This window comes from Leopardus geoffroyi, chromosome A1 (assembly GCF_018350155.1).
Source record: "Leopardus geoffroyi isolate Oge1 chromosome A1, O.geoffroyi_Oge1_pat1.0, whole genome shotgun sequence".
Lineage (NCBI taxonomy): Eukaryota > Metazoa > Chordata > Mammalia > Carnivora > Felidae > Leopardus > Leopardus geoffroyi.
In genome coordinates this window covers 5650554-5678099 of record NC_059326.1, presented here as the reverse complement: position 1 = coordinate 5678099, position 27546 = coordinate 5650554, and the positions used below count along the sequence as shown (strand labels likewise).

The following is a 27546-nucleotide window of genomic DNA, read 5'->3' as shown; positions in this document are numbered from 1 at the left end:
AGCGCAGGTCCAAAGTTCACCCTCCCGTGAAGCTTGAAAACAATGGCCTTCATTTAAGGGTGTTACATTAATTAAACAAGGAAGCCCTCAGACCGATGCGGTTTTAATGCCACGGTGGCGCATACATAGGCGAACCAAGATCCAAGCTTGTAAATACCTCCTGGTTATGAAACTGACGCCTAAGGACAACCAATCACAAACCTGACCAGGCTTTAAGCGATAGCCAATCAATAATCTCCTTCATTTGCTGTTGCTTTTTCTCTATGAAATCTCTCCCTGAGCTCCTTCCTCCTAGCAGAGAGCTCCTAGCCACTTCTGGTCTGTTGCTTCTGATTCTATTTGATTGTTGCTCATGGAGACTCTTGCAATTCTTAACTTGCCTCAGTTTAACTTGCAACAAGGGGCAAGTATGTGAATGCGGCAAAGGAAGGAAGAAAAGAACGTGGGAGGGTGAAAAGAGTATGTATACAAAGGCAATGATTATTTTTAAAGTGCTTGATGCTTATCGATAAGAACTGCAGAGAAACAGCACAGGGTGCTGGAGAGAAGCAGAGGAAAATTTAAACCAGGATTAAGGACAGTTTGTGAACAACGAAGCCTATTGGGCTGAAATACAATTTCCTGAGAGTAAAGTTAGCTCTACCATGAAAATACTGAAACTATGATTTGACAGAGCATCTACTGCTACAGGAAGGGGAGCCATGGGCGTAATGACTTAATAGTATTTTAATCAATTAAATTCCTTGAATGTGAGCTTGCCTTTATATGTCAAATGAAGCAAATTTGCCTATTTGAGCTTAAGAAGATTTGGGTCAAGTGTGAAACCACTGAGAACGCTCATGAATGTTATTTTCTTTTCAAACAGCAAACTTTCTAGTAGGTCTATTAAGCTGCAAATTAATTACAAGAAAAATAACTGTTCCTGTCCCCTTGTTTCTCTTCCAGCACCTCTCCAAGGCACGGGTCTGGGCAATAAACATCTGACTTTACAAATTCAAATAAGAACCCAAACAAACAATTCGAATTTGGCCATAGTGCCCCCTTGACTCAATTGTTGAAGTAACAAAAGATAAGCTTCACTCCCGATTAACCTCCTAAACACTAATTAAAGATAATGAGGGATCAAGGTGCCTGGCATAGCCTGACCTCTGTGTTCCCCCCAGAGTTCACAGGAGTCTGATGGCCCATACAGGTGCCTGCATTGTACTGTCTCCCTGGGAAAATGCACGGCCTGATTGGTGGGGAATACAATAAACGCTCTTTATGAGAATTACATAGAGGAAAATTTGCAGATCTCAGCCTAGGGGATTTGTTTATAGGACTTCAGACCAGGGGTGAGTCACTCAAAGTTCGGCCCAGCCCATGGAGAGAGTTACAGGCCTTCAACAAATTACCTTTGACACGATAACACTCGATTCATGTTTTTGAGCTGCTTAAAGTCCATTCTGGAGCAAGGTCGGGGTGTGCGCAAGGAAGATGTTATGAAGGGGTGAATGAACCCACGATCGCCAGTACTCTGGAATCCAGCCGGGCCACAACCAACATTTGGAAGTATTTTCCTGTTTCTTCCACCTCCTCCCACACGGAGAACATAGTATTATCAGTTAAGTCCTAGGTAGACTCAAAGCCCCCGAAAAAAGTCATTTGAGCTCCTTTCCTTTCCCAACGGACGTGTCGGAACTAGGAGGTAGCATGGGGTCTAACGCTTCCTCCCCGTGTGTGGCTGCCATTCTTACCATTTGTGAGTCAAGGCCTTTTCCCAGCTCTGGGTGCAGAAGTGCTGGGGCCCAGTGTCTTCTCTCTCAGGGCAGAGACGGCATCTAAGTCACAGGGCACCGCAGGACAGGCGGTCAACATTGCCCTCTGAGGCTGAGGCCCACACTTAGCCAGGGCTGGATGTGCAGGGGGTTCCGCTGGGCCCTCCTCGGTCACTAACCTGTGTCAGGTCTCTATCAACTAGCTGAGTTGCTTTGGATTTGGAACTAGAATCCCATTTTCCATAATCCTGTATGGACACTAACAACTTGGTTTCCTGTGGCCCAAGTAGTCAGGCTAAGTATCTTAAAGTAGTTCTTGAAAAAAATGTCTGCTTCATCAAAAGAAAAAAAAAAAAAATTAACCCATACTCTTCAGCAGGAAGTGACTGCAAACAGTGGGTTTTCAAATCAGCCATTTGAGAACAAGTGTGCAAAAATTGTTCAAGTTGAGGCCACACCTGCAGAACAATTCTGTGTGGAACAAGCAGGAACCATACCACAGCTGCCTTTTAAAAAACTTTTGAGCTGATCGTTAAGGTAAACAGAAAAGGAAAATGAACATTTAGTTATCTGGTGCCATTTGACGGCTGTCCAGATTGAGAACCAGACCTACAGCCTGGGTTGCAGAGAGCTGGGAAATACGACCCCCCAACTCCACTTGGCCGGTGGCCACGGATGGGCTTGGCAATCCGTCAAATCCTCTCTGGTCTCTTCTTTAAAGAAGGGTCTTCAAGGTGAACACGGGGAGTGAGGCAACACCATGCAAACTTTGCCAGGGTCTTCTTTTATTACTTTTAAAGCAGGGTTTACTGATAAGCACACGGACAGACAATGCACAAGGGGCTCTCCAGAGGTCAGGTCCTCGGCTTCTTCCAGGCAGAAGAGCTGCGAAACCTGCCCGGTGTTCCTGGCAAACCTTTTCTTTTCAAATTTCAAAATAAGATGGCTGTCCACAGCATGGCTTGCTCATGTTTTCCAGTTTGGAGAAGAGTTCTCACTGAGAAGGCTCACCCGGATCCCACAGCGTGAGGCTGTTCTGACAGGTCTGGCTGATTACCTTACTCTTGGTTCCTACCAGTCTGTGGAAAGATTCATTGCAGCTGATGCTGGGATAGCATCAGGAAAGATGTGGTAGAAAATAAAACAGGTGGGGCACAGGGCAGGGAGAACACAGTTTCCCTTTCTTTCCCAATGGAAAAAAACCTTGGGTTATGGATTTATAGAATGAATTGGATGTTTGCAATTAATCGCTCACATCTTATTACTTGACCTGTCTCCGGGTCACCCGTGAAAATTATGAAACAGCAAATAAAAACCACAACTGACCTCCAGTGTTAGATGGTGCGCTTCCAGAATGGATACAGAGTACAGGAGAACGCGAAAATCTAAGAGAAAGATGCATCTCTGCTCTGGAAGAGATGTAATTTTTCTGAGATAAAGAATGACAGTCTTTAGGAGGTGAGTGAATCCCCTAAAAATCTAATGCAAAATTGACATGTAGAGACAAGACATGCTTTCATCAGATTCTCAGAGGCCTGTAATGTATGTATGTATGTATGTAAGTTGCATGTAACGTCCCCACCAGCATCCTTTTCTTTCCTCCCTTGTTGAGGAGCACTCCTACAGTTCCTACCTTCCTACATGGATGGATGCTGGTAATCCAGACCTCAAGCATCCACCATGGCATTTCCCTGACTGTAGGGGCTGGTGCAGGATGGCCCCTTCCAGAAAAACAGAAGCTCGTGAACGATTTGTCAGGGGCAAACTCTCCTTTCAATGGTTGTGAACAAGGTTCATGTGGGATGATCTCCCTGTGATCATGTCAGGGGCTGGAGCAGACTTAGTATGAAGTATTGGAGCAAAGTGGAAAGACTCTGGGCCCTGGTGACATTCCGGCCAGGGATCCATCAGCCATGACTGCCCTCCAGCGGGATGTTCAAATTGTACCAGCCGGGACTTCTCAAGACCTGGAAGGTGGTTTGAACGGCGGCCTCTGTTATTTGCAACTGGAGGCAGTCTCTACTGATACAAGATTTCTTGTTCCAAAACAATGACAGGCCACGGGCCCAAGGACAGACTTTGAGGAACCAAGAATGTATGCCTGGGAGAGTGACAGGGAGAGTAAGTTGAAAAAGTATGAAGAGGAGGAGATGGGACTTGGCTATTTATTCTTGGCCTCGTGACCCTGAGGTACACCCAGCAATTATTTTTGCATATAGTTATTGTTTTGGGATATAGGTATAGTTTTTGGATATAATTCATAACAGTAATCTAGGTTTTACCATTTTGTCTATTCTTGTAATCAGCATAATTTATAGCTGTTACATCATATGAATGTAGAACGTGTATGTCATATGAACATGGGACATAATGTCATATGAACGTATAACACGTATGTTATATGACCATGTAATATATATGTTCTATGAACGTGTAACATATGTGTTATATGAATAGCTACCCATTAGGCTTTATGTGAGAAACTGCATTCTCCACATTAGGAGAGTCATGAAGTCCCCCCGGGCTGGAGGTCAGCCCAAGGGGGCATTACCCTACGTTTGCATATTTGGTTGCTTACTGCTTATGTGTCAAGCAGGTAGTAACCTACAATTTTTCTCTCTCCTCCAAAAGGGTGTGAAACCACTGTAAGAAAACCTTCCTATAACGTAAATCGTTTTAGAGCAGGGGATTAAATAGGCATGTCCTGGTACAACCTTGCATGACAGAGACATTCTGGAGACATCTACACTTGCTTTTGTATGGGCAAACTGTAGAGATCTTGGTGAAGAAAGGCCAAGTGATTCTGTTTAATATTCGCCACTCATGAGATCTCAGCCTATAGCTATATATAAATTTTTTTGGATGTTTGTTTATTTTTGAGAGAGAGAGAGAGAGAGCACAAGCAGGGGAGGAGCAGGGAGAGAGGGAGATACAGAATCCGAAACAGGCTCCAGGCTCTGAGCTGTCAGCACAGAGCCCGACGCGGGGCTGGAACCCACGAACCGTGAGATCATGAGCTGAGCTGAAGTCGGATGCTTAACCAACTGAGCCACCCAGGCACCCCTCGCTCTACAGCTATTTCTAATTAGTGAGGCTTTTAATGGCTCCCTGTGGCTTATAGAATAAAACCCCAGCCTCATCATAGGTCATGTAATTTGGTGTCTACCTACTTATCCAACCTAAACTTCCACCACCACGTGGACTCCTGGCCCATCACACTAACCTTTTCATTGTGCCCGGAGAACTCTGCAGAGTTTTTCTCTACAGCCCAAATCCCCTTCCCCTGCTTTGCCCCCTGGTGACAAATTCTAACTTGCACTGGGCTCTCTCAGTCTCTCCATTACCCTCTCAAAACACTTTTCACACTGTGTTCCCATTCTCTACCTGCCCATCTGACATCATCACTTGACTCTTTTCCTGTTTCGATCACCTAGCACGATCTCTGGCAAAACGCAAGGCTCAATACGTGCTCTTGCCTGGATGAGCATCACCACAAAGGATGACAATATTGGCATCTCTGAGTGAGCGAACGTGTACGAGAAACCGGGTGTGGAAAGTTACCAGAAGCTCCACTTTTATCCAGGCTGACCCCTGAAGACTAGAAAGAGGTTCTATCAGAGAAGGCTCTGAGAAGACAAGGTTCCGTCAGGGAAATCTGCTCTTATAACGTGACCTTCAACAACAGGATATACCCACTCACAGACATTAAAAAAAGCCATGAAACTACTTGTCGGCATTTTTGTGCAAAATGTTTGGAGGGTAATGGCTTATAGAAGGAAAAAATGAGAGGTGCCATCATGTCCTGTCCTGCTCACAGATGGGTGGACACAGTTTAGGGAGAACAAATGACAAAAATCGACTATAAATTCAATGATCAGGTTTTTCTTTTGTTGTAACTTCATTTTTGTTGTTGTTGTTGTTCTTGTAAATGGTAGATGTTCTTTTGTTGTTGCAAATGGTAGCAGATGAGACGCTGCGCGCGCGCACACACACACACACACACACGATATACACACGTGAATGGCAGCACAGAAAATCAAGGCGATAAACAGAAGGTCCATCTCAGAGCCTACACAGCATTTCTAATGATGTCATACGTTGGACATGTTCCAACAGAGCTATAAAAGAACTAAAGTCAGAAAACGGGAGATCTATGCGCGGTTTAAGTATAAGCTGGCGTGTTCAAGAAAGAAATTAATGCAAGGAATCCAGCAGTGACAGAACAATGAAGTAAACTTGATGGAATGGTGTGGTTATGTCCTCTGAGAATACTACATAAAAAGGAAGAAGAAGAAAAAGTCACCTAAGGAACAATAAGAACCGAGCATCTGAAGTACATAAATGAGGATGTCTGCTGGGCTTAATGGAAAAAAAAGTCCCTGAAGATCCTCAGGAAAATTCTTTATCCAGAATGAGACACAGTGCACTCTTCCCCTAGACATTCCTCAACAAAAGAGAACACATACAAATCCATGGTTGTCGAGGCTATGCATGTATTTTCATTTCCATGTACCGAAGAAACTGAAGTGAAAAGCTTTGAGGAACAGTGGCAACGTGGTCTTCAGCCGGTTGACCCAGGCCCGTGTGGTCTGTGGACACAAAGGAGCAGGGGCCGAAATGGAGCAGAAACCTGTGGCTGCAGCATTTCTCCGGGTTATTGAACAAAAAGCTCACTTGGGTTTTACTTCGGGAAGCCAACATGTCTCCAACGCTCCCGCATAGAGAAGATCTGTAGACATCCGGTCAAAGAATACAACCAATTTGTCCAGTGACATGGTAGGGAGCAGCTCGCTCACAATCCCATCCGACGCCCCTGTGCTCTGAGCGCTCTAGTGTCTTTGACCTTCTGCACCTGGTGAGAGACACTGTGTCACCTGGGAAGCAGGCAAAGGGCTCTGTCTCCAGCCTGTGGCAACTTGGCTATGTCTTCAGTTTTCAACAGATGTGTGAGCGTGGACAATGGTCCCAAAGTTGCATGTGAAAAAAGCGCCTTCAGCAAGTTCCTGCCCTCGGGTCTTTTCAGAAAAGCAAATGCTTTCTGAACAGGTAGGATATAGCCAGGATGACAAAAGGTCTGGGTGACATACCAATGCTTTAATGAACAAAACAACCATGGGGGCCGTCTGGGTGGCTCAGTCGGTTGAGCGTCCAACTCGATTTCGGCTCCGGTCCCAGCTCAGGGTTCGTGAGACAGAGCTCCCAGTCGGGCTCTGCACTATCAGTGTGGAGCCTGCTTGGGATCTTTTTCTTTCTCTCAAAATGAATAAATAACTTAAAAAAAATAAAAATAAACAACTATCAATCTAGAAATACCTAGAATAGCTAACATTTTTTCCATCTGGAACCTTAACTATTTGTGACAAACTGGAAAAAAGAAATGTGCAGCAGAATTGAAAATTTTTTATTTCAGTGGTGATGAAAAGTTATATTTATCAATGAATTAAATGAGTGCATGTAAAACTCTTGCTTAAGTTATATTTTTTAATTTAAATACCAAAAAAATTTAAGCCATTCATTTTATATGCCTCAACTAGGTATGTAAGTGATATTAAAATAGTTATGCGTGTTTTACTTCCTCTAAAGTGTATATTCTTTAAAAAAATTTTTTTTTACATTTATTTATTTTTGAGAAACAGAGTGAGACAAAGTATGAGCGGGGGAGGGGCAGAGAGAGAGAGAAACACAGAATCTGAAGCAGGCTCCAGGGTCTGAGCTGTCAGCACAGAGCCCGATACGGGGCTTGAGCCCACAAACTGTGAGATCATGACCTGAGCTGAAGTCGGACGCTCAACCAACTGAGCCACCCAGGTGCCCCTCTAAAGTGTATATTCTTACCAAAGCCTTCAAATTTTTTGAACGTATGCTTCTGGACATTGTGACTCAATTGAAATACAGGGATAATAAGTGCTTTTAAGGTTATGGTACTGTTTACTACCCTTCAACCACTAGCTTTTAAATTGCATTCTCTATACATTGAGTATTTGTAAAAACATTTAAAATAAGAACGTGGGGTGCCTGGGTGGCTCAGTCAGATGAGTGTCTGATGCTTGGTTTCGGCTCAGATCATGATCTCATGGTTCATGAGTTCAAGCCCTGCATCAGGCTCTGCGCTGACAATGCGGGAGCCTGCTTGGGTTTCTCTCTCTCTCTCTCTCTCTCTCTCTCTCTCTCTGTGTTTTCCCCTCCCCTGCTTGTGTTCTCTCTCTCTCAAAAAGAAACGTAAAAAAAAATTAAGAATATAAAATAAGAACCTATAAGTATTTCATGTAAGACACACCAGACCTTAATATTAAAAGCTGCAAATGTTTTCAAATTAACTTGCTTCTATAAAGATCTCAGATTAAAGTTTCTTACATTCAGTCTTATAAACAGGTCATGTATTAGAAAGGTTGTAGTTGTATATTGGTATTTTTAAAAAAGCATATGTGTCCATTATAGCTAAAACAATACTGGCAATTAGCCTATTCTGTTCCAAGTGCATCGCTTGACCATATTCTTGTCTGCATAAGTCAGTCGCGTAACAAGAGAACAATCACTTTATCAGATGAGGCTAGTTTAGAGAACTGTAGTGCTTATGTAAACCATCAGTAGCCTCTTTATATGATATACGTATATAAGAAATGTAGGCAAACATATTATTGATATAAATTATTTCTATATTATTTATGTTTATATTTAATAATTATAAAAATGATCACACAATTATTTAATAATATATTTATATATTACTTATATTACTTTACGTATTAAGCAAATATATCATTACATTAAATATAATCAAGAACAACAAAAAAAGAAAACATAGTCTGAGAGTCCCATGGTTAACTGTGAATGGCAACTACTCTTTGTACCTCAGGGCTTTTCTCAATAGAACCCAAAAGAAAGTAGAAAAAAAAAATAAGATAGACATCTGTCCTCCATAAAACTTATTTTAAATTTCTGTCATTTTAAAAATCTTCTCACCGTTACTACTAATTGGCCTTAAACAAATGTGTTAATTTTAACTGTTACAATAAATTCATACCAAAATACTTTCTTATTTTTTTACTTTCACTTTTACATATATATATTATATATATTATTTATCTGTATTTTATATACTATTTTATATTTATATATCTTATATACGTATATATATATTTGTTCTACTGTGGCTTTAAAATGGCATGGCAATCATGTATTTTACAATATCGAGTCATGCATTTCTCTTGCTTGAGCCATTTCCATGGCTCCCGGTGGCTGAAATCCTGATCAGTTATCGTTCCCTGCAAATCTCTCTGCTGCCTCTTAGGTGACTTTGCCCTGAATTTTACAGGCCCCAGCCAGACCACCAACACTTTCCACCGTCTGGGATGCTGCTTCCCCAGATCTTTGTTGGGTTGGCTATGTGTTTTATTTAGGTCTCTAAGTGACATCTTGAGAGACTTTCCTGACACGTAAACCCATTCATTCCCCGTGACAAACCTCTGTTCCATGTTCCTCACACCAGTCACCACTGAATCTCGAGTTTATTCGCTGTTTGTTCACTGCGTGTGACCCTCACTGGGATGTAAGCTCTAACACGGTGGGGACCTGTCTGTTTCATCCTATGCCACACCCTGGCCCGGCACGTCCTCGGTTTTCAATAAATGTCTGTTGCATGATGAGTAAGTGACTTGTCCCGTATTAAGCCAATCAGTGATTCTATTTGCTATGAAGCCAACATATTTACTCATTAGCAAGTGTGAATTCCCAATTACCACCACCTAAGGTGCCTTGAGCCAATCCTAATTGCTAGGGCAAGAGAATAAACACTGAATAACCATATTATCACTGCCTTGTTAGAAAGGGAAGACATAATTGCAACTAACTGAATGGCTAAACCACCAAGGCTCTTAAAGAAGCAGTCATTCCCGTGTCCTGGCCTCCAGAAGGATTTACTCTTCTGTTCACTAGCAGAGAGACATCCATTCCCCCCCTGCTTTTATTACTAGAGAAATCTCTCCAAAGTTCAACACATCTATTGCTAAATGCAGCAATTCCCACAACGATGATCATCTCTGAGCAGTAACTTTTACAAATTCTGAGTCGTCTACTACAAGGTCAATGATGTCACAGTCACCTAATGACCTGGTGACCAAATGGCCCTTAAGTGGCTTTCCAGGTTCCAGGCACAGAGATGCCAAACTACTGTGCTGTACAGTAAGGACCACACCTGGGACTTGGGTGTGCATTTCAGAGTAGCGTCGGGTGCAAAAACAGACACGAAAGAAAGAAAAGAAAGAAAAGAAAAGAAAGGAGAAAAGAAAAGAAAAGAAAAAGAAAAATTAAAAAAAAAAAAAAAAGTCCAGCACTGCCCCTTGAATTCTTTTTTCCTCCAGAAGTCTGATACACCCAGTGGATTCAACAATTCTCTTAAATGTACTACAAAAGCAACTTTGCATCTGTACTTTCGGGGCCAGAAGGTCTCTTCTTCTTTCCTCAGTCTCCCAAAGGAGTCAGGACGGGCCCATTGAGAAAGGAGCAGAGGAATCCGGCTATTCCTGGATTATGTTTAAATTGTAACTCGATTTCAGAATGGGTGTTTGCGGTCATCTGTTTTCTGCTGGCTGGAATGCTTTACCATCACAGTTGGAGGTAGGGAGGAGGAGGGAGTCAAACTAAAAAACAGACACTCACTGATAATGAAGTAGAGAAGTGATTAGCCAAGATCTTCTAAAAACCTCCTGAAGAACTAATCTCTGCTTGGAATGTGAAATATCACCATTCAAATGATAAGACCTACACCATGAAAAAAAATTTTTTTTTTTCCTTAAATTTACCTCCTGTTTCTATTGTTGTTCGAATGGGTTAAATAAAACTGACTTGCAAAAAAAAAAAAAAAAAAAAAAAGAAAAGGATTAGAATATTTTGTCCTGCTTTACAGGGGATGTGATGAACCACCAGCACGAGTTACTGAACATTAACTTCTCGAGTAAAAATGATTTTTGAAAAGAGGACATTAAACTAACTTAAGTCACGGTCGGAAAAATAAATCTTCTTAAGTCATCCTGGAACTAGATTCTGGGGACGTGTTCCTAGCAAACCACGGACTGACACTAACCTGCCTCCGCATCCATCAACTCACTCCCTGCAACACAGGGAGACAAGGGTTTCTCCGTCCTCTTGCACAAATCGCATCACGATTCTGAGACACTTTGAATACAGTGGCTCAGCTGCTGCGCCCGTTTCTAGCACGGCTAACGTGCCACCTAAAGGGAACAAGAAGTGCTTTTCTTGCTTCATAACAAACGACAAAAGGTATTTATGAAAGTTTTCTTAAATTATTGAACACCTGTCCATAACAACAACAACAGCAGCAGCAGCAGCAACAACAACAACAACAAAGGCACTTGGGAGTTCCCGTCCGTAAAATAACAGAGAACCAATTATTTTTAGTTGACACAGGCAGCTTAGGCATTAGGTAAATGCTAATTAGGTGTTTTACTTCCTTACGAGTTGAGTTTCCTCATCCTCTCTTTCCTGTGCCCAGGATGCAGTCACCAGAAATCCCCATTTGGGTAATCCAGTGAGCCTTTCTGTAATTTCCTGGACCTTTTACTCCCTTTGTTCTAGAATGCATTTCCTCACCTGTGCTATTTGTCAGCAAGGCTGCAGATTTCACCGGCCTTGCCTGGGGGTGCAGTGGACTCTCCGATTGTTCTGAGCAGCTCTCCCTGTCGTCTCAACTGACACGTTTGCTGCTTCAGGCCTTGCCCAGGGTTCTTCCCTACACAGGATTAAATCCACCCAACGGATTTCTTTTATAGACCATCCTCGTCTCCATTAAGGTGATTCTGGCTGGAAATCACCTTCCTCAACAAGGCTTCTCTTTTCTGAATCGGATCACAACAGCTGACAGCTTTCGTGAACTCCTCTGTTTTTATTTGCTCTGAGGTGGTGTGGACAGACTGGCTTCCGTATTCCTTTAGAGGAGGGCGGTCTCCATGTCTGTTCCATGTTCCTTCTGCATTTAGGGATGGAAAAGGCGCCAGCATTCGACTATTGTTTTCTAGCTTCCTTGGAGCGCAGACTTTGGACTTCCCCCCCAAAACCCTCCCCAAGGCCTCTGGCCCCCGATCGATCGGATGCCTGCTCCCAGGCGGCCACCCCTCCTGATCTCTGGGGGCTCCGCTGCTTTCCGGGCACTCCAAATGAGATGTAATTAGAAATGGATGCACTTGGGTGGCTCTCAAAACCTTGGCTTTGTGGAAAGAGGCCTGGAGTCGAAGATGAGCGTCTGGTCTCTGACTCTGCTTGGGTGACATTGGTGTGTGGCGGGAAGGCGACCCCACCTCCTTGAGGCTGGGCCACCTCTTCGGATAGGAGCAAACTCATTTACAGCATGTGGTGACAACCGTCGTGAGAAAAAGAAAATGGGGCAGACGTTCTGTTAAGCCCATGGCATGAAAAACAAGGAAGGGCAGGGGGCTTCTGGAGAGAAAAAGAAACTTGAAAACACAGCAACCCAAGGTTACCTGGGTCCCTTGCCTCGACCCTCATACAAACCTAACAAATGCCCCAAAAGGGAGGCCTGGCAGGATCCAGAACATCTGTTTGTGGACGGGGTATCAACCGATACCAACGGATTAGCGTTAATTTTTTAGATGTGATAATAGGCGTTGCAGTTACAGTGTTTATAGGTAACAACATAAGCAAGTATAAACGTATTAATGATAATACACGTGAAAATGTGTGGTGTGATATTTAGAGCTGCATCGTGAAGTAAGTAAGGGTGAGATGTGACATCTAGGACTTGCTTTGTATGCGTCAGCGAAACAAAAATGGGGCCCAAAAGGAGCTAGATGAAGCGGTGTCGGCAAAATCTTGGTAAGCGCTCAATCTGGGCAGCGAGAACTGGGTGGGGGGTTCTTTGCACTAACTGCCGTATGTGTTGAATATCTGAATAGCTGAAAACACTTTCAAAATGAATGCGTTAGAGGTGGCCCAAGCTGACATTATCATAGTGGCGAGAAATCAGAGACAACTCTGATGTCAGAGTGTGTCTGGAGGCGGAAACGTTTGTCCTCAGGGCTGCGGGTCCCTCCAGGACAAGGGTCTGCCTCATTTGTCCCTGAGTGCCCAGAGCTCCACCCAGTGTGGACACCCTTGCCTAAAACCAGCCAACAGAGAAGGCCCACGGGGCCTACGATCTAACAATTGCACCACTAGGAACTTATCTAAAGGATACGGGAGTGCTGAATCAAAGGGGCGCACACACCCCAATGTTTATGGCAGCGCTTTCAACAATAGCCAAATTAGGGAAAGAGCCTAAACGTCCATCAACTGATGAATAAAGAAGATGTGGTCTAGATACGCGATGGAATACTACTCGGCGATGAAAAAGAATGGCACCTTGCCATTTGCAAGAACATGGATGGAACTGGAGGGTATTATGCTAAGTGAAATTAGTCAGAGGAAGACAGATATCACGCGATTTCACTCATGTGGAATCTGAGAAACTTAACAGATGAACCTACGGGAAGGGAAGGGGAAATCAGATACAAACAGAGAGGGAGGCAAACCATAAGAGACTCTCAAACACAGAGAACAAACTGAGGGTTGATGCAGAGGGGGGAGGGGAACGTGGCTGATGGGCACTGAGGAGGGCACCTGTTGGGATGAGCGCTGGGTGTTGCATGTAAGCGATGAATCGTGGGACTCTACTCCTGAAGCCAAGGCTACACTGTATGGTAACGAACCTGAGAATAAAGAAGAGAGAAGAAAAGAAAAGAAAGGGCCACGGGCAGCACGGGCTGCAGAGGAGCGTGACCAAACCTGGGGAGGGGAAGCTTGGGAGGGCAAGGGAAGGCAGGAGGCTAAGACCCACGCCGGTAAAAAGAGGGAGAGGAGGCGGAAATCAGCGTATGTCCCTGTCGTGCACTCAGTTGGACAGCTAACAGGGAAGGTTCTAGACCAGGGAGCTGCAGGAAACAGTCTTGGCTCCGTGGAGGCTGGAGTGAGCCGGGCAGGCACCACAGCAGGGGGACCGGTCAGGGGGACAGGGCACCAAAGGAGCCACTGGCCTCGGAAACGGGGGATTGGCCCAGGTGGTGGAGTGGTGGTCTGTTTACAAGCCCCGGAGCCCGGCCGCGCGTGACAGCAAAGAGGGGACGGGATGATGCAGAGAGGGTATCTGAGGTATTGGGGCAACTCGTCCTCGATGGGGGCAGGGAACTCTGAGGGATGGGCTGGTTCTCAGGGCAGATGGCCAGTTCAGGCGCAGACGTGCTGCGTACAGAGAGTCTGGGTTTGGGACACAGCCTGGCTGGGAGCACCCCTCTTCTTTGCAAAGTGGAGTCAGTAAGAGCAGAAATGCGAGGCTGACTCGGGAAACCGTCAGGGTTGTGAACTCTCTCCCCCTCCCGGTGTCCTTGACCCAAAACTCATGGTGGCTTGCTCACACAGCTCTGATGCGCCTGGGGCTCAGCTGGAGCCCTACCCTCTGCCCCAGCCTGGGGGGGGGGCGGTGTTGGGAGGAAGGGCGGCGTACCCCGAAGACGCAAGCCAGAGGATCTGCTGGACTCACACTCTAAGAGCTCTGAAAAAAACCCACATGTGTTAAAAGGGCCAGTGAAACTTTGTTATTCAGCTTCTACGTTAGGAGACAACATGGTGTTAACACTTTTTGAACGTCTCCATATGCTATAGATTTAATCTGTATTATTTCATTTAAACCTCAAAGTAACTTTATGATGAGAAAGCTAAAGTTCAGAGAAGTTATTAACCCAGCCAAGGTCACACAGCTAAGGGGGGGGGGGACTTAGAGCCCAACTCAGGTCTGTCTATCTCTGTGCTCTGCTCTTTCCTCTGCTTCATGACACAGTGATGGAAAAAATGCAGCTGGAAGTGAAAGAAATCTTAACCAGGTGTTGGAAGCAGACATTTGCCACCTGGCCTGGAGAGGTTTGCTAAAATGATGCCATAATTTCCTATCCTTTTAGCTAATAAAAAACTAATAGATACTTTAGGGAGAGGAAAAGTGTGGGAAAGGGAAACAAAGGGAAGACAGAGTCAGGTGCTGCCAGCAGCCAATAGTAGGAGGAAAAAACATTTTTCCTAAAATGACATAAAGTCTATATTGGGGAAATAATACACAATCAAGCTGGTGTATCTCACGTTTTGAGGCTCGCTTACACTCACTTTTGACTCAGCAGTTGTACAATTTTGACTGGGAGGTGTATTAACACCAAATAGCTTTTAAATATTATTTTACACATCAAAGGATTTCTGTCTAGAGCTCAAAGTGGATATTTATCTATTTTTTTTTAACGTTTGTTATTTTTGAGAGAGAGACGATGCAAGCGGGAGAGGGGCAGAGAGAGAGGGGGGCAGAGGATCCGAAGCCGTGAGATCCGATAGAGAGCAGTGCGCCCAGTGCGGGACTTGAACTCGCGAACACGAGATCGTGACCTGAGCTGAAGGAAGACACGCAACCGACTGAGCTACCCAGGCGCCCCATGTAGTAGATATTTTTTGAATTGGGTACTCACCTCAAAATGTACTGGGGAGTTTTTGTTTTTTAATATGGTTGGTTTTTAAAAGAGCACCAGGTGAATGATGGCTGGAGGAATAAACTTTGGTGTGTTTGAAAATCTTGCTGATGTGTTTCAGCCTCCGGCCTCTATTTTTCCACTGATAACATTCCATTAGGATTCCCAGATGGCTGGCTTGGCCCAGCGCCCCGTCTATCTGCCTAGAGGTAGCCCTTGATGAAACGGAAGCTGTGTGAGCACAGGCTGTGGCACCCACACACGGGAGTGAATCACGTTTCCCTCCTGAATTCCCAAGAGGCAGACAGGCTGTCTAGATTACCCTGGGTGTGCTGGCTCAGCCCCGGGGTCACAGCACCCATGTATCAGCATTCACGAGGCCATAAAGCCAAATAAGAGACTCAGTGATCGCTCACCATGGGGCAAAGACCAGTCACCGGCTACCTTTACCAGGGCACAGAGTGAAGTATATTTCAGGGAAGCACTTAAGTGAAAGAGAATCCCACCGACTTGCTGGGGGAAGCCAAGGGCAGCAACCAGAACTCCTTGACCTTGAAACTGGAGAAAGTCAGCACCGGGCCTTATCCTACCCCCTCCTACCAACTGCGATGCAGAGAAAGACGTTCTACAACAAAAGGGCCTCCTTGTTGTTTATTCAGATTAAATAACTGGAAAACTGGATGTTTTCACCAAATATATTCCCCTTTCTTCTTGACTGCCCTCATACCGAAAACATCAGAACACCCCCTACCTTGTACCAAGAAAGAAAAACAAGGTAAGGGGGAAAAAGGTTTGTCGCCCGTACGTGACATCTTAGGCATTTTTAACAATTCTATTTGTAATGGTAAGTGGCCATTGGAAGATTTTCTTCCACCAGAGAAAAACAAAAACTGCGTGAGTTACACTTCAGGAATAAAGAGAGCGAAAATACTACCAAAACACTGAAAGAAGGAATTCTTCCCTTTAGCTCATTTATTTTCCTTTTTATTCCCTTTAGCAAAGTCCTGAAATGCATAACAGACTCTATCTTGGTTATATCTTGGTGAAGATTTCTGGGGAAGATGGTTTGGGGAAAGGTATTCTTAACAATGCAAATATTAACAAGCGTCTGGTATTTGGGAGGTATGCAAACAATACGTCAAGAAAAATGTTTCATCGGGGAAGGACAAAACAAAATCAAGACACTTCTGCTCACCACTGTAGGCATTTTCTTACTGCCCTGCCCTTTCTGGATGTCTCATTCTCAGATGTCATCTTTTTATCAGCCTGTTTTCTCTAAGTCACGAGGACAGGTTTAATTATGCATCAACGACACAGGTTCATTTCAGAAGTCAAGATTTACTAATGCAGGAGTGTGGAGGCATGCTAATGACATTTTCATGTTTACCAAGAGTGTGAAGTTTGGGGCTTCGACAGGATCAGTCAAACGGTAAGTTAAAAGTATTTTATTGAATGGCTAAAGAGCACAGAGGGACACAGAATCCCTAGCTACCGTTTCAAAATTATACTTGCAAATTTGGACAAGAGGGCTTCTCAAGATTAATGCATAAACATTTTTGCTCCATTTCTTGTGAGTTACATTCCTGAGAAAAACTGCTACGATATTTGCCAGCGACTTGGACCTGGCTTTTATGACTTGGCAGGATGTCCTGAAGAGGCCCTAGGGAAGGCGTTCTGAGCTCTCCCGTGGTTAGGGGTGTTGAGGACACCTGGCGAGCAGGATGGGCTGGGGGCTGTCATCCGCGCATGCATAGGCTAATGTCCTACGTGCCTCTCCGTCTGTGACTCTGTTAGCTTCATTCTTAAGCCATGAGATAAAAGCCCCCCTCACTAAGGGCCGAGTGGCCACCTATGTCTCTCTCAGCATCTCTCTGGGGCCACGTTCCACATGAGCCCACACAACAGGGACTGGGAGGTCCGCACGGATAGTGCAGGCTCACTCTCCCTGCCCAACCATCAACTCGCAGGGCTTTCACATTTCCAGGCGGTCAACAAATATTTACAGAGCTTCTACGATGCGCCCGACTAACAGCCAAAGACAGATGCACGAGTGAAGTGAAATATTAGATGGGGGGCGGGGAATGAGAAACGGGGATGTGAGAAGAGTACTCAGGATCTCTCAACGACGGCGTCTCTAAGTCTTTACAAGGAAGGGCCGAGCTGAAGAAACCTCCCCCACCCCTTCCCGGGCTGGCCCGCCCCCACGCCTCCCTGCACCAGAGGTGCACAGGAATCCAGGCAGGTGTGAAAGGAGCAAACAAAGGCGATGAACGAAAAGTTGTGAGACCAGGCAGGACAAAATCAGAACAGCCCGTAGCCACTATCTAGTTTGCAAATGGACCACCCAGAAAATCTGGGAGCAATTAGGAGGGAGGAAAAACAAATGGTGGTGGGTCAGGGGCGGGGGTGGGGGGTGGTCTGAGGATGATGGGAGGCGGGGCATCCCCGAATGATCTTCTGCTAGGAACACAAAAGTGAGGCAACACACCGCGACAAGAGCCCAAGGGAACCGGGGCCACGGAGTGGGGGTGCACACTCACGTTCTTGCGCAATCACTCCAGCCACACAATCGTCACGTTTACAGAGTGATCAGAAAACAGGTTTGAAGGTGCAGAAGGTGGGAAGCCCCATTTAAACTCTCATTACTTTCGGACACTCATTTGAACCTTGAGAAGTGCATTTTGAACAGGACACGTGAATTTTAACAATGGCATTCTTTTTATGAACTGTAAGGAGGGATGGGCTCACAGCCCACATCCGCCTTCAACATCACAGCTCTCCAGCCAAACTAAAGACCAGCAGCGGGGCCACTGTGCTCCTGCCACGGGTCAGGCGACCTGCCGTGTGGTCCGTATTGTTTCGTCAAGTCCCAACCCGCCTTCTCCCAAATATTGGTCTTCGGTTACAGACGAAGAGACCATCTCACTATGTAAAATATCTTGTCCAAGGTCACGCGGCTAAGCAGCAAACAGCTGAGCCAGAATTCACACGCAGGCTCCAGATCTCCGTGGGATGCACAAGGGCACACAACCCTACCAGTGCCTCTGCAGGGGCTGCTCCCCCTGCTGGAAACACACACTCAGTATTTCCATCTGCCCGCCTCCTCCAAGCCCTGTTTCCCATCCCATCTCCAACGTGAAGCCCTTCATCTCCCGCGCCAGATGACCTCCCGGGTTGTCGCCTCCTCTGAACGCCCTCCACGCTACCGACCCCATGTCCAGGCCTGTTTTAACCTCACGGACCAGAACGAGACCCCGGCCCCACGTTGGATCAAACACGGTGCAGCGCATTCTTATGCCACGCCGGGCGCAAGGTTTTCCTGTCAAATGCTGCAGAAGAGTTTTTAGAATTTTGCTTTGAAATTCTCATTTTACTCAGGAATTACCTATGATCTCTCAGCAGTCACTGGGTATATGCGAGCATGCTTGGGATCTAGGAGGCCCTGTGAGTTGTTTTCAAAGATGCTAAAACTCAGCATGCCTATTACATCTAACAGTTACTAAGACTGATCTGCCTTTTGTAGAGTTTTAAACCCTTATTAATTTCAATTTGCCAAGGCTGCTCCCTATTTTTAGAGCCTAGGAACTTTTTTTTTTTTTTTCAGGTCTCAAAGAATTTTGTAGGCCCTTGAAAATCTAGTAGGTGCTAAGCACCGGGCCTAAAGTATCTAACGGACAGAGCAGGCCTTAGCCATGTGCTGCCATGTGTAACCCTTCTATAGAGATCTGCTTCAAGCCCGGCCGCTGTCCCCACCCAGTCACGGCTTTCAGCTTATTGAAGACAGTGATTTTTGTCTTGTTGACAGATTATTTTTTACAGCGACTGGCACAGCTGCCATATAATGAATGCTAATGGCCTCACTTGTTAAAAAAATGTCACGAACAAACACAAAACCCACAACTTGAACTACACGCTCAAGTTGTGAGTATCTGAAGTATCTTCCCTTCCCTGAAGTATCTGAAGTTATTTGAAGTTATATTCCTAATAGTTCTCAAACTCTGGGTTAAAAAAGAAAATGCTTTTGTCTTCATTGCTTTGGAAGGTGGTAGGATCAAACAGGATTGAAACATTAAGACACACAGTAGGAATCTCTAGACGTCTTCAGCTTGCAGATTTCTGTTTTCCTGGCAGTGAGCTACAGATTTCCTTAAACCCACGTATAGGAGAGTGGTACTCCGAGTTTTCCAGACATTCCATGTGTCTAAGACGGCAATACTAAGTTGTTCTTGGGTCCAGGTCAGCTTCCTTTGGTAGTATGCGGGCTTTAACTAAATGCAATCTAATAACACTGTGACGTACAGGATTAATCAAAAGCTGTTCACATGCCCGACTTTTAGGTATGGGAAAGAGGAGGCCGATGTCCCACGGGAAATAAGGAGAGGGAACGATAGCATTTGTTCCTGTGAACTCGCCCATACGTCACATGATACTTTCTCAACACCAGTAGAAAATCACAATTCAGTAAAAGCACAACGAAAGGCCCCAGGTACACTTGCCATGAACCGTAACAAGATTTACATGAAAAACACACATTATTCGGCATGCAAACCTTCATGGTAGATACTCATCATTGAGTATAATAATTGGGCCTAACATCAAAAGGCCTAGCTTTGGTAACAAGACTGAAACAGACCTTTTCCACCTCGGGAGAGTATCGCTGCTATTTCTGTTTTCTGCACGTGGGCTGTTTTGGCCATGCCCAGACCCCGTGAAAACCCCCAGCTTTACCTGGGGACAGGCCGCATCTCACGTGGCCACTGAGAAAATGCGATTTAAATCTGCCTGTGACTATATTCTTCGAGAATTCCCAAAACGGCTAAAACTGAGCATGCCACGCTCACATGGAAAACTGAGGAGAGGAACAGCAAGGTGGGATGGAAGAGTAGGGAGCAGGGCTGGGAGAATGGGCGCCCCCCACGCTCTTGGCCGGCGCTGGCCCACCTCTTCCCATTGCTGTCCCGAAGCATCGCTTTCCCCATCACTCTGGCCTTCGTTTCCAGCTCCTGCACCTCCTCCAGCAACGTTTTCTTGCAGGTATGCTTGGCCCTGTGTCGGAAGGAAAAGACAAAAAGCGCATGAGATAGGAACTTTATACAGCGTTAAAGCCCGGCTGCTCCCTTTTGGGGCCACATCTGGATGCCCTTGGACGCCGAGGCTGCAGCTCCGGACATCATGGAACAGTCACAGTCCCGGTGCGTGGCCGGGGCTCCACTTTCATACACTGGGAAGCATCCCAAGTCCCCCAGAACACACTTGGACCGTGAGCCTCAGAAGTTAGCCCACATCCGCCAAGGAATGCTGCCTGCTGCTGAAAGCCTGAGCATCTGGCTGAGGACCCAGCCTTTCAGACCAAGGACCGGGGTCCGTGGATATTCATGGGTGCATCTCCAAAGTGTTTCACTGCAGAACCTAAGAACTCAGAAGATGCTTTAAATCCTTACCCTAGTGGATGTATGCGGATCCCTTAGCCCTGGCCCCTACTGGGATCACAGACCCTGGGTGAGTAGTTTGTTCTCTTTTTAGCGTCAAAAGAGCCACTGTCACAGCAGGAATGGGATTTATGTACGTATGTTTGTATGTTTATTTAATTTTGAGAGATAGAGTGTGAGCGGCAGGTGTCAGGGGGTAGAGGGTGGGGGTGGGGTGGGGCAGAGAGAGGCACACACAGAATCCAAAACAGGCTCCAGACTCTGAGCTGTCAGCACAGAGCCCGACGTGGGGTTCGAACTCATGGACCGTGAGATCATGACTGTGAGCTGAAGTCAGATGCTTAACCGACTGAGCCACCCAGGCGCCCCGGGAATGGGATTTATAATGCTGGAATTCATGCTCTTCAAGCCAAGCCCTGGACCTGAAATGTAGGGTCAGTACAAATATCCAGGCACAGCTTTTCCACTGTTCTCTTGCAGAGACTTACCCTCAGGGCCCATCTATGTGGGTCTCCATGGAGTAAAGCAACTGGTGTAGTCACGGAAATAAGCTGGCCTCTGCAGCACAGTTTAAACCTCAGCCTGGTCAGGTCACCCCCCTCGAACTGCAGGAAGAACCGCCTGCACTCTTTTTCTGATTAAACTAAGAATACCTTACAACATTCAAACAAGCAGCTGATCTCAGGATCTTCCTGAAATGGAGACTAAACACAGAGCTACTGGTTGGAAACGATACCGCTGAAGGAAAAGGCCATTTGACTAGACACAGGTATGAAACGGGGGGGGGGGGGGGGGGGGGGGGGGGGGACAACTAAAAAGAAAAAGGGCTCATTGCTTAGCAATATAGGGCAGGTTTCTGTATTACAAAAAGCTTTTCATTAGTTTCAGTGTAAACGGATGTGGAGACCCTGCTAAGTGCCAGGACTCAAGGACAGAACAGGAACAAAAACGGAGCATCTCTGCAAGGAAGCGAAAACAGCGTAACGGGAACATCCTGAAGACGGGACATTCTTCCTCTCACCCTCCACCTTCAAGGGAAGAAGTCTGTTAAGATAACGCCCAGTCATCCCCTAACACTCCAAGTTAATCTATAATGGAGTATTAGTCCTAAGACACTGTGTATGTGCCTGTCATTCCTTTTCCCCAAAGTAAACAAGAGAACTTAGCCACACAGGTTTTAACACATAATACCTTAATTACATCAAGCCGAGTCCCGGGACTCAGGAGTGATAACATACTGCAGTTCAAAGCAGAGACTGTGGAATTTTAATTTAAACAAGAAATGAGAAAACGTTCAGCGTTTTGCTGGAGACAGTAAAAAAAGAATGTTGAAATTTGCACTGTTCATTATTATTGAATATGCTGGGCCCCCAACTTGAACTTTTATCTCATGGGCCCACGGGGCTAGGATGATAGGGAGACAACTGAGGGGCAAGCCCCGCTCCGCTAGGATTCACCCCAGATATACAGGTCCCCAAATACACAGAGAACACATCTGCGGGTCCTGGGGGATGAACATGTGCTCTGTTTCAGGATGGTCCTCAATCCACCCCTCCCCTCCTTTCTCCCTCCTTCTCCCAACACAGAGCAATCAGGGCTCATCAACCTCTGTAACAGCCCTCAGAGTTATCTTCTGGGCTGGGGGACAAGGGTGCCACCAAGAAGTAGGCTAGGAACAGGGAGGCTGGGCCAGTGGGCTGGAAATCTACACCTCAGGCCAAGGGAAAACGAATCTGACCCACTACATTGAAGCTGCCAGTTTTGGCTCATTCACAAAATCGTTTCAGGGTGAAATGATCTGAGTATCCTAATGCCCCCAGACACTGTGCATGTTTTTAATGGATGAAACTCACTGGTGTCCAAGAATTACTCAGCAAGTTTTCAGTATTTCCACGAGCCTAGCTCATGGGACTTGACCACTATTTGAGAACACCGTGTGGCAACGCTTGGGGATGATTCCGTGAGTCTTTCTGTGCGTGGCACTGGGGTAGAAGTGATGTTAGCAACGCAAAACTGCTTTTTCAAGGGCCTTTACCTCGTTAATAAATTCTTCGTTAGATGAATGGCTCTCCTCCCCCTGTCAAAGTTCACATGTGAAAAGCCGGCCTTTAAGCATCGGCCACTGGCCTGCAAGTTCGGTCCCACCAGGCACCGGGGTGTGGCTTGTTCTGAGTCACAGCTGTGACACAGTGAGCCCCACTGTCCCCCAACGGCTGGCCCGCTGTGGTCTGGGGCTGCTCCATCCAACCTCGCACCAAAAGACCAGATGATCCCACGAGGGGTAGCGTGGGTTGCTCAGCCACTGTCAGAGTGTGAGAGTCGGCTGGGAGCCTCCAGATACAGCTCTGGGTATCTCCACGTATTCGGGGGTTTTTAACACAACTAGATCAACGTAGCATCTTGACCTTTTCATCTTTCTGTTTCTGAAACTTTGTTCCTTGACTCCCTCCTCTGCACGGAACAGCAGCAAGTCAAGGAGATGTTCGATGCCACTAAACGTGGATGAAAATGTAAATACAATTTGGTTCACAAAAACTTAGTTTAGTTGTTTTTTTTTTTTTTTTTTAAATCAAGACTCATTTGTATACAGACATTTCTTATTACTTTTTATTTCCATTTAACTGCCTATCTGGGATTATAATAAGGAAATGAAGTCATTCTGGAATTGCTGAACGTATTGTGTGCTGACTGGTAAAGTATAAGAGATACAGTTAGATAAAAGGAGACGGGTTCCTGTGCCCAGTGGCCTTGAGCTTTATATTATTTCTACAAAGCAACTAACGAATTTCTCCTAAATGAGAATGAGTAAATGGCAGCTTACCTAAGAATGTGGTCATGGGTAAACATTTTGGAAGTGTGTAAGCTAAAGTGTATTAAAATAGTTCTGGGCAATTTAAACTTCATGCTTCTAATAAAAATACTCATTAGCCAGGTATCACATATAATCAGTCAATTATTTTAGTAAAAGATGTGTTAGTTCGGTCCCTTATGAAAAGTATGGTTAATAGGATAACAGAGTAGGTACTTTATGGCATCCAAATCTGACTTAAGATAGTCTCACGGATCTTCGACCAGAAAGCTGACAGACTTCATGGAAAAAATGACTGAATTACCTCATGCTGGTTTTCTTTCTTTCTTTCTTTTTTTTTTTTCCTGACTCTGAAACAGTCTAGGTCCTGAAATGGGAGAGGGGGACTGGGCGGGCTAAGGGGGGAAAATGGCGACAGCTCACTTCCCCAAACACTCACAGAAATACATGCAAAAAGGTGGGCCTGCCTCCTGCTGGGATTTAAAAGCTCTTTCAAAAGAGAGTCAACCTCCAACATTCAAGACAAAACAAAAAGTCCAGTAAGATTGGGCCAAGGCAAGATGAGAGAGTCATCCCGTGAGAGACTCTGACATGGCCCCACAGGCTCTTCCTGTGAAGCCCAAGGACAGCCACAGCACGTCGTGTCTCAATAAACAGTTGACACCCGGAACCCAGTGAAGGGAGGTTGTGGACACGCAGGGTTCGTGTGTTTGCTCAGTGTGCAGGAAGGAAAACCGGAACACGTCCCGGGAGTTAAAGCTCATTTAGACGTGAAATGTGTACTACAAATTGAGCACATTCTTCGGGCAAATGCTGCAGGTGAGAGCCAAGGTACACACCCTCCCTGGTTTCTCCAAACAGAAAGGGACAAAAGTACATTTCTGTAAGTGTCCCTGCACTTTGGAAGCGGCCCTTCCGGCTCAGCCCAGAGCTGAGGCGCCGTCGGCTCCTGGGAAGGGCTGTTTTCTGGGCCCCTACCGGGCAGGAGGTAGCAGGTGGGACAATGCCTGGGGTCTGTCTGCCTCTGCTGGCCCCCCACCAGCATCCTCACCACAGAGCACGGTCCCTGCTCCTACCCGGCTGGCAAGCTTCTTGGAAACGAAGTGACTTTTGCTCTTTCTATCCGGTGGAGCTGGAGGCAGTGTCCTTTGATTTATTCTTGCTAAAATGTAAATGGCACTAATTTTACAGTGCCAGGGGAAACCAAAAACAAGTCCTGCTTGAAGGAATAATTTGCTTCCTTGGTGACCGGTAACTTTTCCTCAGAATGGATTGGAAAAGACGAGGAGGTAGAGAACACCGTCATCGGCCAACACTCTTCGAAATGGTAGAAAGATACTTTTGCGAAAGTCTCACTTGGCAAATACGGTCTCAATAACATTTTTTTTCATGGCATTAATCTAGATAGTTGAATTAAAATAGGCTGAGATTAATTTATAATTGCATCACTATTCTCAATCAGTATAAATTGTAAAGTGATCTAATGTAACCAACGTCATGTTGTATTTACCTAAAACTAACCCAACTGTCATGTGAAATTGAAGCAATTTAGCAAGGTAAAATGGTATGCCACAATTGGGCTTTGTGCTATAAGAACAAATAATAGAACATTTTCTCTCAGTGCATTTATTCGATTAAGAAAACATCTTTCCTGGCTATAATTTCATTTCCAAAGATTCTAGTTCAGTTATTTACAAAACACGGGTTTAGTAGATAAAAGGAAAGTAGTGGTAAATCAAGCCATTTAATAAATTAGAATTATTTAGTTTTTACCAACAGTTGCAAAACTTAGTGAAGAGGAAAAAAAAAACCCACGCAGAATATGTGCTACACAATTCTCTCTCTCTCTCTCTCTCTCTCTCTCTCTCTCTCTCTCTCTCTCCCCACGTTAGGCATCATCGGATGTCAAGATAATGCCAAAATGAAGACTTTTTCAAAAGACATCCTTAACTGTCAGGCAAGAACAATTCTCATTGAGTGTGGGAGGAAGGGGGAGATAAAAATGAAATCTGATGTCTTTTCCTGGAAGGTTTGGATTAAAGTCTCAGTTCTCTACCTCAGGGCCCCAAAATAATTATGCTTTGCCTAAAGTAAAACCAATCCAGGAGGCTCAATTTTCAGGGAAGTCGGCAACTGTTCGTAGGAGGAATCAGGCCTGCCCCAAACAAAACTCAGTGTTCCCTCATTTGGAGTATTCCGTCTCTTTCTCATGGATAAAATTAAAATTTACCTTCTCTTGGAACGTAGTTGCTTCACTTACCTTGTACACAAGACATTTCAGAAACAATATTATTTTGAAACATAAGCAAAAGTTGAGCATGAATTGTTTCCTGTCTGACCCACATTATAATTTCATCTTTGTGATTAATGTTCACGTAGATCTGTACACGGACACTCGAAATAAATTATATCTGAAGGATTCCTACTGTGAGTTACTGGGAAAATGAAGACTCCTTCCTCCCAAGTATTTTCTAATTTGGAATGACCTCCACATACAGTTTTTGGCCAGGCAGGAGACCTGATTCTTGAGAAGTCCCACAGCACGCAGGACCCTACCGCAGGGTTCACGAAAGGTGATTGCAAGGGCAGCTGAGCAAGACTTGGGGCGGCCACTTCACTTTTCACTTACGCTCGCCACGCCACATCTTCGATCAAACACGCCGTGGGAACCAGAAATAATCCCAACCAGAAGTGTGCAGAGCTCAGGACCATGGTTGCCTGCAAGACACAGAAGTGACACGTGCGTTAGGTTTGTTCTTTCAAAAAACCTACGTGATTTAATCAATGGAAAACATCCCATAACACACACACACACACACACACACACACACACACACAACAGACATTCAATCACAGCGAAAATGTGCACCTCGGCAGAATGTCAAGGACACCTGACGCGGCAAGTGCCTCTCTGTTGATCTCCATCAGCTCTCGTCTCCTTTCATTTTTACAAGCGTTGCTGTCTCCCTCTTTAAAAAGTGCTTTTTTAAGCCTCTTTCTGATCAGAACGCTGTCCCCAAATCCCTCCTATATGGAAAGGTTGGAGCCAGCTTCCTATCAAATCAACTTTTCTCTAGGAGGCTCATTGCATCCACTTCCCTGATACATCAGCCCATGTTCCTTCGCTGCTCATTCGTTCGTAGAACCAGTACCCTGGTGCAAGGTATAGTGATTCTGAACACCCAGAAGAGGAAAATGAATGGTTATAGTCCTTGCCTCCCAGGAACTTAAAATCATTAAGTACACACACACACACACACACACACACACACACACACACACGCACACACACACACGTGGTATAATCTATAGATTTTCCCTGATTTTCAACAGGGTCATATGCTGATAAACCCATCATAAGTTGAAAATATCATAAGTCAAAAATGCAGTTAATACACCTAACTTACTGAACACCATAGCCAGTTGGGCAAAATCATCAAAACCCTATTTTATATTTTTAAGTTTATTTTTGTTTTGAGAGATATATAGAAGCACGCTGGGGAGGGGCAGAGAGGGAGAGGGAGACAGAATTCTAGGCAGGCTCCATGCTGTCTGTGCAGAGCCCGATGTGGGGCTAGAACTCACAAATCATAAGATCATGATCTGAGCCTAAATCAAGACTTGGGAGCCCAACCAACTGAGCCACCCAGGTGCCCCAAGCCTATTTTATAATAAAGCATTAATGTGGAAAACTGTATGGAGGTTCCTCAAAAAATTACAAATAGAGGAGCGCCTGGGTGGCTCAGTCGGTTAAGCCTCCGACTTCAGCTCAGGTCATGATCTCATGGTCCGTGAGTTCGAGCCCCGCGTCGGGCTCTGGGCCGATGGCTCAGAGCCTGGAGCCTGCTTCTGGTTCTGTGTCTCCCTCTCTCTCTGCCCCTCCCCCGTTCATGCTCTGTCTCTCTCTGTCTCAAAAATGAATAAACATTAAAAAAAATTTTTTTTTAAAAATTACAAATAGAAATAACCATAGGATCCCAAAATTCCACTACTGGGTATTTAGCCAAAGAAAACAAAAACACTAATTCGAAAGATATATG

General features: G+C 45.3%; 1 protein-coding gene across 12 annotated transcripts in view; it reads right to left on the bottom strand.

Annotated features, from left to right (window-relative positions):
* ATP8A2 (ATPase phospholipid transporting 8A2) overlaps positions 1-27546 on the bottom strand; it is a 641066-nt gene that overhangs the window by 61616 nt on the left and 551904 nt on the right. For all 12 annotated transcript variants that reach the window (XM_045459237.1, XM_045459162.1, XM_045459073.1 and 9 more), the window contains 2 exons: positions 26136-26224; positions 20210-20314 (listed from right to left, as the gene is read on the bottom strand). In XM_045459237.1, coding sequence (XP_045315193.1) covers positions 20210-20314; positions 26136-26224 — 194 coding nt within the window. The remainder of the gene's footprint in view (positions 1-20209; positions 20315-26135; positions 26225-27546) is intronic.